This window comes from Trachurus japonicus, chromosome 14 (genome assembly GCF_045865225.1).
Source record: "Trachurus japonicus isolate A0001 chromosome 14, Traja_1.0".
Lineage (NCBI taxonomy): Eukaryota > Metazoa > Chordata > Actinopteri > Carangiformes > Carangidae > Trachurus > Trachurus japonicus.
The window spans coordinates 16429715-16448036 of NC_140920.1; the positions used below are offsets into that span (position 1 = coordinate 16429715).

At 42.2% G+C, this 18322-nt stretch overlaps 4 protein-coding genes across 6 annotated transcripts; 3 read left to right on the forward strand and 1 right to left on the reverse strand.

Moving 5' to 3' along the window:
- Positions 1 to 1230: 1230 nt before the first annotated feature.
- LOC146974576 (uncharacterized) lies at positions 1231 to 3151 on the forward strand. Of its 3 annotated transcripts, none has more exons than XR_015037559.1 (5): positions 1231 to 1366; positions 2018 to 2075; positions 2217 to 2543; positions 2633 to 2809; positions 2848 to 3151. XR_015037559.1 is itself a non-coding variant. In XM_085796838.1 (4 exons), exons 2-4 carry the CDS (start codon positions 2039 to 2041, stop codon positions 2728 to 2730), a joined length of 462 nt encoding a protein of 153 aa, XP_085652964.1. In that variant the 5' UTR covers positions 1231 to 1366; positions 2018 to 2038; the 3' UTR covers positions 2731 to 3151. The 3 variants fall into 3 exon arrangements, 1 of the variants encoding a protein (XP_085652964.1); XR_015037558.1 differs by having other exon boundaries at positions 2633 to 2801; XM_085796838.1 differs by having other exon boundaries at positions 2633 to 3151.
- Positions 3152 to 5678: 2527 nt separating this feature from the next.
- Positions 5679 to 9662, forward strand: bud13 (BUD13 homolog). Its single transcript, XM_085798096.1, has 10 exons — positions 5679 to 5843; positions 6002 to 6089; positions 6745 to 6829; positions 6908 to 7186; positions 7796 to 8097; positions 8187 to 8295; positions 8482 to 8620; positions 8730 to 8908; positions 9004 to 9085; positions 9247 to 9662. Exons 1-10 carry the CDS (start codon positions 5701 to 5703, stop codon positions 9338 to 9340), a joined length of 1500 nt encoding a protein of 499 aa, XP_085654222.1. The 5' UTR covers positions 5679 to 5700; the 3' UTR covers positions 9341 to 9662.
- Positions 9663 to 10904: 1242 nt separating this feature from the next.
- snrnp35 (small nuclear ribonucleoprotein 35 (U11/U12)) lies at positions 10905 to 11796 on the forward strand. Its single transcript, XM_085796839.1, has one exon. It carries the CDS (start codon positions 10974 to 10976, stop codon positions 11703 to 11705), a length of 732 nt encoding a protein of 243 aa, XP_085652965.1. The 5' UTR covers positions 10905 to 10973; the 3' UTR covers positions 11706 to 11796.
- A 2446-nt stretch (positions 11797 to 14242) lies between these two features.
- LOC146974579 (uncharacterized) lies at positions 14243 to 16332 on the reverse strand. Its single transcript, XM_085798098.1, has 4 exons — positions 16188 to 16332; positions 15434 to 15529; positions 14562 to 14826; positions 14243 to 14473 (listed from the first exon to the last, which is right to left on the reverse strand). The coding sequence occupies exons 1-4, from the start codon at positions 16324 to 16326 to the stop codon at positions 14362 to 14364; spliced, it is 612 nt and encodes a 203-aa protein (XP_085654224.1). The 5' UTR covers positions 16327 to 16332; the 3' UTR covers positions 14243 to 14361.
- Positions 16333 to 18322: the final 1990 nt, after the last annotated feature.

The window sequence follows — 18322 nt, forward strand, 5'->3', positions numbered from 1 at the left end:
GTGTGTCTGAGGTGATTTACAGAGGATGGAGGCTCAGTGGAGGAATCCAGAGTTGGTAACTGAGAAATGACTGAAACTGAAAGTGGAAAATTGCAGAACCCAGAGGAAGAAAGAGTCTGGGACTGTGTCCGAAGTTGAAGATTAAAGCTAAAGCACCACAACACATCTGTCTGACGGTGAAATGTTTTCATGGTGGCATAGATTTGAAGGATTCAAAGGTTTATTGGTCATAAACACTATATGTAAATAAATCTATTATCTATATGCAGTGAAGATGGGGTTTACTGCAGGGTTTACTGAATGCTATTATAGAAAACCAAACAGGTTTTATGACGTTAATCAGTAATTTCTTTTGGTAATAGTTGCTACTTTTGGTAATGCAGTGCATGCTGGGAACAGCTCTGTGACCATGACATGAGGTAAAGAGTTGAATAGGTATTCATTAGTTTACCTGCAACATGTTCCACATTACATTACCCATCATTATATTATCAATTTTATTTTTCCATGTTGTTGTGGCCTTTTGCTCATCCAGTATAAAAACGGGTGGATTTCATGTTATAAATTTAACATCCACTCTTATACAACAACCACTAAACTTCACACGGCCCAACACTGACACCTTGTGATACAAGCTGTGAACCTGCACTCAACTTATTCTGTGAAGTTTCTTTAGTCGGCCCCCAGGTGGAGACAGTGAGCAATGGTACAGGAGTTATTTTAATATGACAGTGCAAGAATTTTGTAGGTTTGGGAGAGTGTGTGTGTGTGTGTGTGTGTGTGTGTGGGGGGGGGGGTTAAACTGTGGTTAGAAATTCACTCCGTGTAAGCATCTTTTCAATAACATCTCAATGTTGCACATAAAAGATGATTTCAGTCACTAAGTATAGTAGGCTTGAGCACTTCACAGGGACCACTGTGATGTCTGTGGGAGTCATGTATGATTTAAAAGAGCAGCTTGAACAGTGGAGAAGCATGAGGAGAATATGACACAGTGATGTGAAGGGCAAACCAGGATGAGAGAGTTCTGGAAATGAGACAAAGTTGAGCAGAGGAGCGGAGAGGAAAATACACAAGGTCATCACACCCTGCTGATGAAAACGATGACGCTGACCGACTTCTGTCCTCCGCCTGTCTGCTTCCCCTTCCCAGTCTCCTCCGTCAGACACACTGCAGAGGTGGAAGGCGAATCAGCATCCTTTGGTCCACCCTCATCCCTCCCACTCTGGCCCCACCTCTCGCTGTGTCGCTGCTGCCTCCTCTCAGAAGTGAGTTGCTCTGCAGTGCTGCACACTGAGGAGACTACTACCAGCTGCCTACTACCTTAGAAAGCAGGAGCTGCTACTTCATCCAGTCCTGAATAGAGGTAAGTCTCCTCAAAGACAGCCAATGCTTGGGGAAAAGACATGAGAATAGAGGCTCATTAGGAAGTCGAAGGATGTACTAGAACATGTAGGTATGCAAGGCATGATAGGGAGAAGGCTTGTGTTTAGAGATATGTAAACATTACAATAGAACTTGACATTATGTAATATTAGACAACATTGACGCATGTAAAACTGTGTCAAGGGCAGTGGGAGAATGTGAGGAATTGCACAACTTATAGGCAATGGAAGGGAAAAGAAAAATACAATTGTCGTATTTGTAAATAAGTGTCTGGTCATTTTGAAATGTGTCCAGTCATCATTGGATTCGGCCACAGGTGGCTCCGGCCAAGTTCTAGAAACAATTTGCGGACATTTGGATTTGACATTTACAAACTAAATAAGAGCATCTGAACCTCTTTGACCTGAGATCTAAATAACAAAGTCATGTAGTAGTCATGTAGAGTTTGTTTGTTCAGATTTGTTTTTTTGTCTCTGTGATCAGATGGATGTTATTATGACCTCAGCTGAAATGACCTCACCACTGCCTCGAGGGGCCGACCTGCTGGATGAGAGGCAGAAGAAGGATCACAACTCAATTAGCCATGTCATTTGCGAAACACTTATCACATTTCCTCTCTTGTTTTTCACAGTTGGATGGGTGCTTCTGCATCATGCTTACGTCTCTGTTTGTGTACGGAGTGCTGGGAGGTGAGAATCAATTTTTAAGAAATATTTAGTATTTAAAGACTTGTACTTTAGTGACAAAATATATCTTAAATAAAATCTACTACTATATACACTCTTATCCCGTCTGTGTTTTGACATGGCTTTCTTTGTTTTGCCCTATAGTGCTGCTGATTCCAGCACAGTGCGATAAGATCACAGTGTGTATTGAAGATGACAGAGACCTGAGAGTGGACTGTATGATCGAGGCCGTGCCGAATAAGATCAACAGCTATGAGTTTTCTTGGTCCTCTGGCAGCAAAGAGTCACTCATTAACACCAATGTGTCCGGTTCATCTGCCGAGAACCAGTTCAAGGACAAAAGCACCGTGGAGGAGCTGGATCCCCATGGCTACAGGATGACCCTGTCTGGCTTCACAGACAATCTCCCACGCAACACCACTTACTTGTGCAAAATAACCGGAGTGGGTGCCAGAGTCACCATTGAGGCAGGTGTGTGTGTGAGAGAAAGAATAAATAAATGTAAGACAGGTTCAGGAGTTTGTTGTCAACTGTTCACCCCCATTTGTCTTCTTCTGCAGATCAACTTGAGCCGTGTTCAGCTGTGAGCCTGTTTCTGAAGAACTCCTGGTCCTGGATCGTTTGTCTGCTGCTCACCCTCTATCACACACACAGCTAAAGAAACATGTAGTCTTGTGCCGGCACACACACACACACACACACTCAGACACTCACTCACTCACTAACTCGCTCGCTTGCTCGCTCAAACACTAACTCACTCACTCACTCACCCAACCACACCTATGCATCTGTCTGCATCCACAAACATCCCGACATCCGCACCATGTGTTAAAAAGCCGTTGCAGCTGTCTTTCCTCTTATGAGCACTGAGTAGAGTTTCAATGTTTTGGTAACTTCCTTTGATGACAGAGAATGGGGAAAAGCTCCAACATGAGTCAAGGGAAATGTTTAGAAATGTGCATTTTGCTGCAGAGACACACGCTGTATCGTGTGAGTATAAATGCACTTACAGTAACACTTACACAAATATTATTTTGGAGGCTGGAGCGTATGTTTTCAATAAAGAGATGCTGTTTAAAGTCGGACATTGACTTGTTGTGAATATATAGTGTTCATGGGGCAGAGCCGGGGCCCAGATGGAAAAAAAACAAAACATAGTCCACCAGTATATTTGATATTTTTTAAAGCTTAGTAATGAACATAAGCTTTGTAACATAGATAAAGATGTCACTAATTTTAGTAATACACACACACACACACACACACACACACACACACACACACACACACACTGCCACATTGATTCAGACAAAGGTGGTGAGCATGGGGTCTCATGTTAGTCTATAGTAGCCTACATAAAAAGCAACTCATGCTAAATGTTTGACCGGCATACTACACTGAATCAAAGTAAATGACATGTTTCAACTGAGACAGATCATGCCAAACTGGGGGAAAAACACGGATTTACTGTCTTTAATAAGAAAATGAAACCAACAATTTACTTGTCTCAGCAGCAGAGTGTAATTACATTAAAAATGGCTCCGTTACATCTGATGGTTCCAGCAAGACACACTTTTTGGACAACATCCAAAATGCTGCTGGTTTTGGAAATTGTTCTTTCTTTCTTTCTTTCTTTCTTTCTTTCTTTCTTTCTTTCTTTCTTTCTTTCTTTCTTTCTCAGTTTATTTTGGACATGTTAAAAGAAATAAGAAATAATACAGTAATGGACAGACATAACAAATAAATACTTTACAAATACAACACATGAGAAAAATGAAAATAATTTAAAATTAAGATAATTTGATTTTTTTTCTTCTTTTCTTCATATCTGAAAAGGAGTGGGAAGAAGTAAAACTTATTTACTCCCACCCCCTACTCATAAATTAGCTATCAAGCTTCCTTGTCATTATAATCTAAGCAATAAGTTAATTTATAAGTTTATCTAGTTGGATTTATTCTAGTATATTATCACTAATCTTTATCTCTTTAATAGGCGTATACATAAATGGATTTATTCTAATATATTATCACTAATCTTTATAGGCGTATACATATAGAAAGACATACAAACACATACAAAGACAAACTGAAGGTAACACCAACAGAGCAACAAATAAAAAAAAAAGTAAAGTGGGTAAATACCCAATAAATAATAATAAATTGTTGAATGAAGGTGTAGGCTGAGGAACACTCTTGAGGGAATTTGAAGGAAAGTACTAGGGGTGCACAGGAAAATTAGTACAGAAATCATTTTAAGAAATGGAGAGAGTCTGGTACAGCTGTAAATCCGCCAAGAGCAGATTGTCTTCAAGAGGTGGATGACTATGCAAGAAAAGAAAGATGCTGTCATCCAGGCAACCTGCAGAAATGACTTAAAAGTCATATTAAACAGTCCTGGGGTGACTGAGCAAATTTCAATCCAATCAATATGGCTGGACTTCAAAAGGCCTATCCACTCAGACTGAATGCTGTCTGGTTATTTTATTATTGCCTAATCTGATTAGTTTGTTTAATTATTGTATAGACACATCAAGAAATGAAAAATCAAGTGAAATCTTTGAAACAGTAAAATGAAAATGTAATCGAATCCCTTTCATTTTCACTGTTAAAGCAAGCCAAGTGATACGTTTTGTTCTACATTTTCATTTCATCAGCCATATGCAGTGTCACCATCACCAACAAAACAGAGATATAACTAAATTTACACATGACAGGACATAAAACAGAGAAAATCAAACAAACAACAACAAAAACACACAGAAAAACTACAATTATAAGAAGGGCAGCAAAACAAAAAAATAAATTCAATATATACAGACATCCAAATATTATATAAAATATAATATAGCGGCCGTGAGGCCGAGCAGAAGGCACCGGCATTGTCTGAAGGGCAAGTTCAAACCAGAGAAATCATTCAGCAATAGGATAATTGTAATATGATAGCCTACCCGGGGAGCAGAGTTCGCAGTCAGGATGTGGAGCATGTTTCATCGGAAATAATTGTCGGGGAGTAGGTACAGTAGCCTATGTGTGCACAAAGTTATAATGAATCATTTGTTGATAAAAAACCATGTTCCAGTCAACTGCTGAGGGGGAGACAAAAGGGTCATGTCTCCAGCTGGTTTTAATATGCAGAGGAGATTCTGCTGCTTTGCACATAAAGGCACCACACCTTTGGATTAATTGGAACAAATTTTGTGAATTGGATGGATCTTCAACTCTTCGCCCCAGGGAATCCCATAGGCACCTATAGCACCTCGAAGTTGTAAATAAAAAAAAGGATGTAGGCTACTAGGAATATTGTAAACTGTCTTCAGGTCTAGAAAGGTCATCAGTACATTGTTAGAAATTATATCAGAAAAGATATTAATCCCATTATCCCTCCATTTGGGGAAGAGGCTGCCCTCCCAAACAAAGTGCAAAATTATTAAACCAAGGGAGTGTAGATGATATTTCAGATAGATATTTGCATGGTTTTCTAGTCCAAGTCGCGATAAACCAGAGACGTAAGGACTTTGTTAAACTATACAGTCAGTGTTTTATTACGGACGCGCAGCGCTTCCTAGTAAACGGAACTTGATTAGCGCCTTTTTCACCCTCGGTGCTTTCCGTAGTTTGCGACAATATCATGATGGCGGCCTCCGCTGGTGTTGGTAAGGGGCCCGAGTTGTCCAAAGCTGAGTACTTAAAACGTTATTTATCTGCGGATGAAGATGCCAAGAAAGCAAAGGGGAAGCTCAAGAAGAAACGACGTAAAGTCCCCGGGAAAGGGTGAGTCGATGGGGACATTTTAACGCAGCTGTTCCCGGGCAGATCGTGTCAGTTTGTGCTAAGCTAGCTGAGGTCGCTCCGCTCACATCGGTAGACTCCCATGTTTTGAATGAAATGTGTTTAAGTTACCAAACACACGTTTGCGTCTTTTATTTTAGACTGAAAATAGTGGACGATGACATAGACTGGAAACACATGGTCCAAGAGGAGCAGGAGGTTGAAGAGGACGAAGAGGAGGCTCCAGTGGTAAGAAGTGAAAGCTAACAACTGTTAGCTGTTTAGTCGGTTCATTTTAATCGGATACATCTTCTATTTCTGTTGTTTTCCTCTTGTTGTCGGTGTACTGTATTACACGGCTAGTAAAACACTTTAAATCAAATATTCTATGTAGGAGATAACCTGAATTTAGATGTAGAAAAACGCCATAATTACAAAAATGTATCTCTGTTTACAGTCGGACAGGTGGTAGGCTAAACTTGTAGCCTACAGCGAGGCTGCAAACTAGCTCTTCAAAGAGGAGTCGATCAGCTGCAAATGAACACTTTTATACAATTGGCAATAATTACATGGAAATATAATTAATTATATGAATGTTTTGATGATTGAAAACTATTTTGTCACCGTGACATTTTATGTTTTATCATGAAGATTTAATGGTAATTATTTATGTTAAATATTATCCTCTCAATTACTAATGATTGATAATTACAGCTGAAGTTATGATTCAAGACCTATTGTCACAGCGATGAAAAAATCACAAGGACTTTGATTCATAACATGTCTATATTACAAGCAAGATGTTAAAGAGGTAGTGGAATCGTGGAATATAGTAAACTAACTTAACTAGCCTGTCATATTGCCTAATGTTTTCTTAAAACTTCCTGTCTTGTTTGCAACACAGATTGCTGAGGTGATTGATGAAAGACCAGAGGAGGTGAAACAGCTGGAAGCCTTCAGAACCAGCAACAGATGGAAAGTGATTGGAGGTAATTGAGATTTTTGGAAATCTGGACCTCTTTGATAAATAAGAGTTGTGTTGACTTTGAGTGTCCTCTCTTAAATAGTTGATGAAGATGAAGACACAAACCAGAGCCACGATAACTCGCCAGAGCTGTCACCAAAGGGAACAAGGCAGGACTCCCCTCCCAGAAGGACCCGCCACGACTCTCCAGACACCTCCCCTCCCAGAAGAGTTCGCCACGACTCTCCAGACACCTCCCCTCCCAGAAGAGTTCGCCACGACTCTCCAGACACCTCCCCTCCCAGAAGAGTTCGCCACGACTCTCCAGACTTGTCACCTCCAAGGCAACATTCAAGCAAATCAGGGAAAGCACAAAGTAAAGGTGAGTTTTGCGATACAATATCTGAGGTTGCAGGGGCGTCGTTTGGCTCAGTTGGTGGAGCGGGCGTCCCATGTGCTGGGGCTGTAGTCCACGCTGCCTTGTGTCAAGTCCACGCTCGGGTGGCTCTTTGCTCCGTGTCGTTCCTCCTCTCTTTCTGCCTCCCATTTCCTGTCTCTCTCTCGACTGTACTATCAATTGAAGGCAAAAAAGTCCCAAAAATACTTACAAACTCAGATTTTTTATTGTTTTTTAAATCTTATCGCTTTTCAAACGGGGCAAGGTGATACATAAACAAAAACATCACTTAGTAATTGAATGTCAAACTGAAGCAGTCAATTTTACTTGAATGAATGAATGAAAAGTTGATTACTTTATTTTGGGAATTGCTTTGGAGTCTTTGGATTTTGAATGAACTATTGTGCATCATGTGCAGTATAAAAACATAATATTGAATTTACAGTGGAATGGGGTTAATATCAAATCAATACAATAATAATTAACCATTTTCCCCTCATATACCACTGGCTTAATAACTCTTTGCACATGAGAAAAGTACTTCTGCTTAAAGTGTTTTGTTAATTAACAATTACCAACTAATTTCTTTGTCAGATTCATCCCCCAGCAGAAGAAAACCCAGTTCATCATTGTCAAGTAAAAAAACGCGTTCACCTGATCGGTCGCCACTGACAAAGAGATCTCAGAAGAGGCACGATTCAGACTCTGACCAGTCGCCTCCACGAAAAAGGCCATCAAAGAGGGGCGCGTCAGACTCCGACCAATCTCCACCGAGGAGGCAACCAAACACAAGACGAGGCTCTGATTCTGACCAGTCTCCACCGAGGAGGCGGCCGCGGAGCGGAAAAGACTCAGACCAAGATCTGTCACCACCTCGTAAACCTGGCCAGTCACAGGTGAGACAAACTGTGTTGGTTTGAAAACTAATATAGAATTTTATTTGTCCCCATTTGCTGTGTTTTCATTGTTTGTTTGTTTTTATCAGGGTGACAGGATGCTTTCTGGCGGGAAGGCAGGTCTGGTTTCTGTGGACATTTTGAGGAAAGAACAAGAGGAGAACAGACGGAGAGAAAAACACAACAAGCCACTAGAAGGTTGGTTCAGCTTTTCTTTCACAGCTGTTGATTCCAGTGCTCACAGGACTTCCTCTTTCCTATCTACATGATCCATGCCCAAATATTTACCATTTTCTTTCGTCACAGTTGGGATTCATTCTCATAAAACTGGGTGTTGCAGTCCTCATTTAGATGATGTTATACCTTTTTTCCTGCTCTGAATAGATGAATCCCGTAATGCCCAGACGGTTTTCCGAGATAAGAGTGGTAAAAGGAGGGATTTGGATACGGAGAGAGAAGAACAGAAGAAGAAAGCTGGAGAAAAAGCAGCAAAGGATGAGAAATATGCTCAGTGGGGAAGAGGGTGAGTCTGCGTACAATCTTCACACATTAGAGAAGACTATTGACCACACAAAGGATTGAAATGAGCTTTGTGCTTGTTTCCATGTTATAAAGTCAGTGTTTCTTTATAGGTTGGCCCAGGGCGAGATGCATCAGCAGAGACTTGAAGATGCACTGCATGAGGCCCAAAAGCCGCTAGCACGGCACCATGACGATGAAGATCTTGACCGTATGTTGAGAGAACAAGAAAGGGAGGGAGATCCCATGGCTGCGATGCTCAGACGGAAAAAAGCTAAAGCAAAGGCACAAGGTGTGAAAAGATACAGACATGTACCTTAGTCCCTGAGCTGGCTGATACAAAATGATTGTTTTCTTATTGTAAACTGTCTTATTTATGTCTTGCAGACAAGCCTCGGTATCAAGGCCCAGCACCACCTCCAAACCGGTTCAATATTCAACCCGGCTACCGCTGGGATGGAGTTGACAGGTAGTGTGTGTGTGAATCTGTGAAAGAGTGACTATATGGGATGTGTTTGTAATAAGATTAATGGGAAGACTTCATACTATACATATATATGACATGTCATAGGAAAATTTGTTCTTGAGGGTAGAAATAAAAACAGAATTTAATTTGCTTTTGTCTTGCAGGTCAAATGGTTTTGAACAGAAACGCTACACACGGATGGCAGATAAAAAAGCTGTTCAGGAGGCAGCTTATAAATGGAGTGTGGAGGACATGTAACGGCAGTCAGTGGATTTGGAGCAGAGCTGATCCGCAGAGAATCAGCTGAGCTGGAGTATCTTCTGTGCTGTTGAAACAACTGCAGATCAGACTCATTTTCTCAGCAGAACCGACGTGTCGCAGCAGCCTGAGAAATATTTTGTTCTTCTTTCCAAAGCAGTTTTGTACCACACAACAGATATCACATAATTACAAATAGATAAACCACAAAACAAAGATAACTGTACAGAGCAGCGAGGGACGACATCTTAATGACTTTGTAATCACTGGTTTAATGTGGAGATGTGTTTTTCACTGTTTTATTAAATGAAATTTTTGTTAAGTGTGGTGTCCTGATCACACATACAGTATTCTTAGGGAGTCTCCAGTTAAGTTACATTATCATTACATAATCAAAGTGGTATGAGTGAAGACTCTCAATCATCCAGGTCACAGAGCTCTAGGAAAAGGCCAAATGTTTCGCCTCCTGACCCAAAGGCGTCTTCAGTTCACTCAGACTATCAGGTCTCAAGCCACAGATGAAATTGTGCTGTGTCGAATGAGAGAGATCTTTCACAGCACACATTTTAACATGTAATATTGATGAAGTCCATTTAATTCTCTGAGTTTATTGGTGAGGCAGTGTGCATAGGTCTCTTGAGCTGGGACTTAACTATTATCTACATTATTCATAATACTATTTATTTTCCTGCAATGAGTAAGATTGTCTGCTGTAAAAAGGCTGTTAGGCCCACAGGAAATAGTGTGCAGTTGGAAGTAAAACAGGATTGCGAACAGACGACAATGTTGGTTGGTTCGTTGGTTGGGTTGGTTGGTAATATTAAATATTAATTTAGATAAGTGAAACAAAATGAGACTACCGGTATGTAAAACCAGTATCCAAGGGAAATCACACATTACACTAAGTTCATAATGTTGGAAAGTGCATCTGATACCGTATCTAACTGGACCTTGATCAAATAAAGAATCAGTTTTCATTTTAATAACCGTGCTGCAGATTGAATTATAACAGCCACTGAATTCAGGTCTCGGGTGATTCATCTTCATGACAACAAACTGTTTCTCCAAGAGGACAGGGGTTCAATGATCAAAGGCCTCAGAAGAAACTAGTAAGCAGACATTGAGTTTTGATTAGTGAATTTAATTATAATTCTGGATTTCAAAACATTGTGTGAATATGTCAAATATTATTATTTTTCAATTTGGAAATTCTAGTTTTTAGGAGCAGTGATTGCCATGTTGGCCAACATCATGAGATAAGTAGCCTACTCACTGTAATTACAGTGAGTAGGCTACTTATCCAAGCAAAGATCTGATTTTCGATTGACTGGTCGTAGTGAAAGTGATTTATTTGTTGTTACTCTAATTCTTTTTGCTTATCGACAAAAACTCAAACAAATATGTCTGTCTTTCCTTGTGTACTTTAAAAATAAGGACAAACATTGAGTCCGCACCAGATAGGAACCTTCAACACGGACAGGCGAGAGCTCGTTTCTCTACGGACTGTTTTTGTGCAGGCACGTACGACTACCGGCTGCGTCGGTGGGACCATAGACGGGACAGATAAGTGAGTAAAGATCTGAGACTTTTGTACAATAAAAAGAGACTCTCGCGGTCTCATCAAGGGGCAGAGATGGTCGACTGGAGCCCGATAGCGAAGCTGTACGACCCGCTGAAAGCCGGGAGCATCGACGGGACCGACGTGGAGCCGCACGACCGGGCGGTGTGGAGGGCGATGGGCGCCCGCTACAAGCCCAACAAGGGGGTCGTCGGAGACCCGCTGCTCACGCTGTTCGTGTCCCGGCTGAACCCGCTGACGACCGAGGACAAGCTCCACCAAGTCTTCTCCAAGTACGGGGACGTCCGGCAGCTGCGGCTGGTCCGGGACACCGTCACGGGCTTCTCCAAGAGGTACGCCTTCGTGGAGTACAAGGAGGAGCGGTCCGTGGTCCGAGCGCGGCGCGACGCCAACAAGCTGGTGGTGGACCAGCAGGAGCTGTTCGTGGACTTCGAGCAGGAGCGGACCCTCAAGGGATGGGTCCCCCGGCGGCTCGGCGGAGGCCTGGGGGGGAAGAAGGAGTCCGGACAGCTGCGGTTCGGCGGCCGGGACAGGCCTTTCCGTAAGCCCATCAACCTCGGTGTCGGCCTGGTGCCTGAGCGAGGAGGAGGTGGAGGAGGTGGAGGAGGAGGTGGTGGTGGTGGGAGGAGAGAGTGGGACAGACAAGGAGCCAGAGACAGGGAGGAACCGAGAGACCGACACCGAGAGGCTGAGTGGGGCGGAAGGTCGAGGAGGGACGACCGGGACAGAAGAGAGAGGGATGACCGCAGACACGGAGACAGGAGCAGGCACAGGGACCGGAGGTGAAGCCCTGGTGTTGATTATCATCACTGATGTCACCTGGTTCAGGTGATTGGCTGCAGCTGGGTGAACTTTAAAGGTGACAGATGAACTTATGACATCATGGTGTCACCTGGATGTCCATAGAGGATGTCAGCCCAGACCAGGGGCCTCATTTATCATTGTGGATACACGCTTTTTTACACGCTCTTTCCCCCATTTTGTGCGTACGCACTTTTCTCCGCCTAATTTGGGATCTATCAAACCAAAACTTGTCGGGAGTAAGAGCAAAAATTTACGACCAGTCCGACCATGGCGTACCGGCATTTACACGCTTTTTGAAGAACAAGAGGAATTGGCGACACCGCTGCAGAGTCAGAGAACTGCAGTATGCGAGGGAGAGAGGAGCGCGGACACTGTTTGAAGTAGCAAACCACCACCACCGCCGCACACGTGTTGACGTCGGCACTTTACATGAAAAGCACAGCGACTCAGATTTTTCCCCTGTGCATTTACACTAGTTTGCTCCTAAATACTGGCTTTATAAAACGAATTTCGTTTTCTTTTGATATCATATTGATATTTTTCCCCTGCATGTAGGCTACACCTCTTCCACAACCCGTCTGTCCAGTCTGGAAAATAATTTCTGCGACGTGCGTGTGTTACGTAGCCAGACTGGACACACACAAGCAAGCAGCAAGCACAATAATGTCGGCGCAAATCAAAGCAAATGAGAAAACATGATCCATATTTTTTGTGTGAATAATATTTATTGTATTTAACAAAACTGGGTGCTGCCCAACATCATTTTAGGAAAAGTCACAGACTGGTGGACTTCAATGTTTTTTTGTTTTTTTTTTAAATATAGGCTATAGCTATGCACAAATGAAAATCAAAGTCTTCCAGTGAACGGAAGTTGGGGGTTAGTGGAAAGGGGTGCAAAGTACTGACTGGCAGTGGAAACCCTGCTTTAAATTATTATGACATAATCTAAAATAAGGGGCAGAATAAATATGATTCTTCTTCTTTCTGTTCTGTTTCATTTAGATTTGGGAGTTTTTTTGTATTTATTGAAGCCTTTCAATGCAAGATGATGTTTCTGACTGATATTGCCGTGTTACCGTGTATCTCGCTTTCAGAGAAATTCCGCTTCTTCCTCCGCTCTCCGTCCGTCTGTTGTCTTCACCGTCTTCCACTGACGTCATTCCACACGTTTCCAGAGTGCACATGGCTACTTAATATGCACGTAACTGATTTGCATTGACCACATATGGTTGCGTGGGGCTGTTTAGGGGGCTGGGTATGAGGCGTGTTCTCATCCACGCTTTTCTCAGGTCCGGTGTGATCTATCAAGGGAAATACCGTGCAGCCGTGTGTACGCGGAGTTTGATAGATCTGAAAAGAGTGTATATTTTTTGGTCGTACGCACATTTTGCCTTTCCGTCGTACTGAAAATTTAAGAGGACTTTTACACGCTCTTTGATAAATGAGGCCCCAGGTATTTTCAGCTGGTAGGCCTACCTACTCCTCAGTATTTTTCAGGGAGCTCTGACTCCATGTCCCGTCATGCTTTTGCAGTGTGTGGACTGAGTAGTACTTTTAATGAATTCACTGTACTTTTTAAATAGACAATTTTGGACAATCCAGGTGAAGTCCAAAAGTGGTTAAAGGGGAATCTACAACCAAATGGACAACATACTAAAGTGCCATTATTTATATCATATAGGCTACCCATGAAGTACCTTTAAACCCGACTAAATCTGTTGCAGTTTTGTAATAATTTCCTATGGTGAGAGTTTACAATATAGTTCCTCTGTGTGGAGCATCATACCTGGCAACAGTGTTTCTGCAGCCCTGATTCAGTGTGCTCATTGATGAAAGGTGCAAAAATTTCCCTCTATTATGGCTAAATTTATGCAGTTTTTTGTTTTGTTTTTTTTTTTACTTTTTTATACATGTATGTGTATTTGTTTTGTAAAAAAAAAATACAGAACCAAAATGCAAAAGCCTCCAAATTGAATTCTTCAATTTTCAACTTTTTATTTCTGTAACCAGTCGATTTATTCTAAATGTTGTCAACAATGATAATGAAAAAATGCATGAACTCATATTATACAGGGCAGGATATCAGTGTTTGAATGTAACCTCTGTGACTACTGCTGAAGTCTTAGCTCCTCTCCCCTGGGATGCGCTGCTGTTGCAGAATGAGGCAGAATGAGTCACCAAGTGCAATGTTTTCTGTCCAAATGACATCATGTACATGTGAAGTCATCACTGAAAGAGTCCATCAGGCTGAGCTCACTGGTGGGAAATTCACTTGTCACCAGAGAAGAACTGAAACCTGAGGAGAGAGTTTGGGCTAAAAGGAACTGATTCTTTAGTAACATTGAGAAATCAGAGCAAATTAGACTTGTGTGCTAAGAGACGGCTCTTATTGAGACAGAGAGACACAAACTCACCAATATACTGTATAAACCTCTAACATCTAACCTTCACAAGTTGCGAGTTATCAAGTTATCAAGTTGATGCAAAGATACAGAAACAAAACCCCACAAATCTGACAGGTATCACTGGTTTATTATTACTGGGTGTTTTGTGATTTAGCATCATCACAAGAGGATCTGGGGTGAAAGTTATGTCAAACACTTTTAGCTGGGAAATCCACATGTGAGCTAATCTATTTCTAAAAAGTGGTGTTTGGTTGTTGGGGCGAGGCTCTCGGCCTTCCAGCACACCTGTGGGTCACGATGGGCCAACCAGGGTAAGTCTCTCTTTGGACCGTGTTGAATTCGATCCTGTGAACCAAGGAGAACACACAGACGCTGATGAGCTGCTCTCTACATGAAGCTGGAGTCCACTGTGTTGGATACAACTGGCTCTCACCTGAAGGCTGGGTTGATGCCGATGTTGTCGGGCTGCGGGAGGGCAGGTGTTCGCCTCCTGCAGGAGGAGGATGGAGGAGGGAAATCCTTCTGATACTGAGACTGCATCTGTACCGTAACTGCCTTCGACCTAGTGTGATCATAGTTGTCCTCGTGCTCGTCCTCCCTTGGTTCCCTGCTGCTGCAGTTTCCGCTTCCTGTTTGTCTCGAGGATGTTGGATGAGGACACTGGGCCTCCTGCTGTGTGCTGTGGGTGAAATGGTTTCCTGAAAGGTAATCATAAACTTTGTTAAGAGTTTCTTTTTATTAAATATCTCATCTTTCCATCTAAGGAGGTGGCATCATGGATGAATAAATGCTGTTGTTAAATGAGAAACTGCTGTATTGTTTTAATAATGGACCTATAAAATCATATCTTAGTGGAAATTGTATATTAACAATTTCATCAAAGACTTAGCTGGCAATATTTAGCCACTGACAAAATATATATATATAATTAGGTCAGTAAAATGCATATTAATTTTCCTCTTGATACACGTGCAAGAGCATTTTTACATTTGACCTTATATGGGCGTTTTCTCTTGCCTAAGGCGTTGTTATTATTTCACGAACAACAGTGCATGCATTACTACAGTAATATTATGACCAATTTGCAGTGACAGATTAAACCCTTAAGTAAAAGGAAAAAACACATTAATCATTTGCCCTCATGCACAAACCTTTTCCAAAACACACACAGCCATACATGCCCTAAACATGCAATGCCTGGCATGTCCTCTGTCAACACTGAAACACTCCACACAAACACAAGCACAAGTTATCTTAAAAATGATAAGTGGAGTTTACTCTCCAGGCTGAGATAAGGCTGCAGACCTTTGCCTCTGTCTTGCTGCGTGGAGGGCCTGAAGCAGAAGGCCTCCCGTGACGTGGTCTCCATCTTGGCAGGAGTGTCTGGGTAGAGGAGAAATCCTGGGGAGGTAAAAAAAAAGAAAAAAAAGAAAAAAGAAGACTGATTACAGGAAGACATCATTTTCTGTTTTGGAAGTACAGTTCATCCTGCAGTTGAAGTATTGTGCACGGTTAAAATAAGACAGTTTAGATTCCGGCATTTCCCAAAATATCTTTTTAACACACAAGTTTGGAGTAATTCCAGTCAACACATCATCACAGCAGGACTAACAACAGTTTTTGAAATCTTTCCAATCATGAATTTTTGAGTGGGAAAATCCCCAAACCAGTCAGATACTCCCGTTTGAGTTTTAAGAATGATGACGGTCATGGCTCATTTACTGTAACAATTCCAAAAATAAAAACAAAAAGCAATGACAGGTCTAATACTAATAACAACTAACTAATAATGTAATAACAACAGTCATTTATTTAATAATGTTTTTTTCCCATTAAAGCTAAATAGCAGAAATAGTGATTAGTTTGATTATTTTAGTTTTTGTCATGAGTGGGAATTTGGGGGTCCTGTCCATATAAAGTTTATTTTCCGTATTATTATTATTATACTAGATGTGTTCTTTCTTATCACTGACAACTTCATTATTCAGAAATAAATGATGAAGGAGTTTTTTCCCATCTGAACCACAACATATTTAACAAGTCCCAGACAAAACTTTACCTGCCACCGTCGGCAGCTCTCCCCTGTAGGGTCGAGAGCGCAGGAAGAGTTCATGGCGGCGGCGCGGGTGTTGTCGGTTTGCATTTTCAATGAACATCTTGTCCGTCAGCTCCAGACTGTGCTGTTGATTCACTGGCATCACCAGTGACTCCTTGGTGTCTGGTATAACAAGTATTGGAAATGTGAAGCAAAACACAACACACCTTAAAGATATCTCTCCTATTTGCTTTGTTGCTTACCTTACTTGCAGGGAAACGAACAGAAGAGGTTTGTGGTGCGCCTCCTCTGCAGTCTGTCTATGTCATCTACACTTCTCTCTACTTTGTGTATGTGTGTGTGCAATATACAGAGCTACTTAAAGCTTGTTTAGTGCAGTAGCCATGGCATCCTATTCTTCTGCAGTGATTGGCAGATACAGTAGTCACCAGCTGAGACAATAAAGCAGCCAGACCACCAACACAGAGCTGGAGAGCTGACACTTTACAGTGGTTAGAACTTGCAGAGACAGTTTTAAAGGGGAACATAGGCTACTAAGAGTTTGAAGCAGGGCTGATTAAACTAGGGAGCAAAAACAATGAACTAACATGCACATTTTCCCACAGTAACATGTCCAAATTGTCACATCTTGCAACAGTGACTCAATAAAATAAATCTTAACTGTGGTTGTGTGTAGTAACACCACACTGTCAAATGAAAATGTTGTCTGTTCAGTGGTTGCCCCGGAGCATTTGGCCCTCTCTCAGCAATGCACTGTGCCTCCCAGTTTTCAGCTGGCATCGATCCCAACTATATTCGTTTCTCATCAGAGGGTCTGTTTTGGCCTGTATACCTTCTCAGTAGTGAAAGAACCTGAACGGGTTTACCTTACGAATTTTAAGGTTTTCTGTGGTGAAAATGCTCCTGCAAACTTGCAAGTCACAGTGTGTGTGTGTGTGTGTGTGTGTGTGTGTGTGTGTGTGTGTGTGTCTGTGTGTGTCTGTGTTTGTGTTTGTGTTTGTTTTGGGATGACGTACATTTTTGTGTGGGCATGTTTTCACAGGAGTATGAGACAGTTATTTTGAATTTTATCCTACTGTCCTACAGCGACAGCTTGTAGTTGCCTAACAGGTAATTAGCTCATTCACAATTTAGGTCGTATTGTAAATCTATACAAAAGAAATCACTGTAAATCCCAGATCAACTTTTTTCTCTCCATAGAATAAATCCAGGGTGTGGTCAGCGCATATAGGCCTACTGTAGACATAAACAGTATTTCAAATTAATGCTTCAACTAACTCCTAAATTATACTTGAACAGATTTACACTTTTATATTAAAAATATATATTACATATGTTTTTAATAATGTTCAGTCATCAACTTAAAGCTGGCCTGTGGAGTTTATACATATAAAACAATGTCCGTTACATTGCAGCCACTGCCAAACGACTTATTAGGATGATCATTGAACGCATCTCCACCACACAACAGTCCCTGGTTTACCCAGGAGCGCAATTGCCTTTGAGGAGCGACTTTCCCGCGCTGTCGCACAGGGAATTACGCATGCAACGCAACACGTTCGGATTTGACGTAGAGTTTAGAGCGCTGGTAAACAGAAGAGAAGAAGAACATGTTATCTTATTTTTGTCTAGTCTGATATGCAGCCGGTGGAAGCACTGCCACCGAGCCACCGTGCCGGTGTTACACCGGAGAGGAGGAGACCCGACAGGGGATTCGTCCCGCCCCCCTCCCCCCCGACACGCACCGCACCGTAACTGGAGAGATCCGCCCGGTGAGCGCGTTCAGAGTCGACCACCGTACCCCCCCTCTCGCTGACCTCCGCGGTCCTGGACCGCACAGGTACCAGGAGACCAAGACCCCCTGTCATGTCGGTCCTCCACCCTCTCTGATCCGCCGCAAGTTGCAAGAGCCCCGCGGAGCCGAGTCTCTCCCTCCTCTCCCACACTTCAGCACCTGTCCTGGGCTACAGCTTGGCTCGCTCCACCGTCCTTTACTTTTGAAGTAGCTATAACTAATAATAATGCAACGTATAGCCTAACTATACACGCGTATGAGTGATCAGAACAGTAAATTGTTTACACTACTTTTAAAAGGAGTAAAGTCATTTAAAACGAGGAACGAGCCGAGCCGACACGGT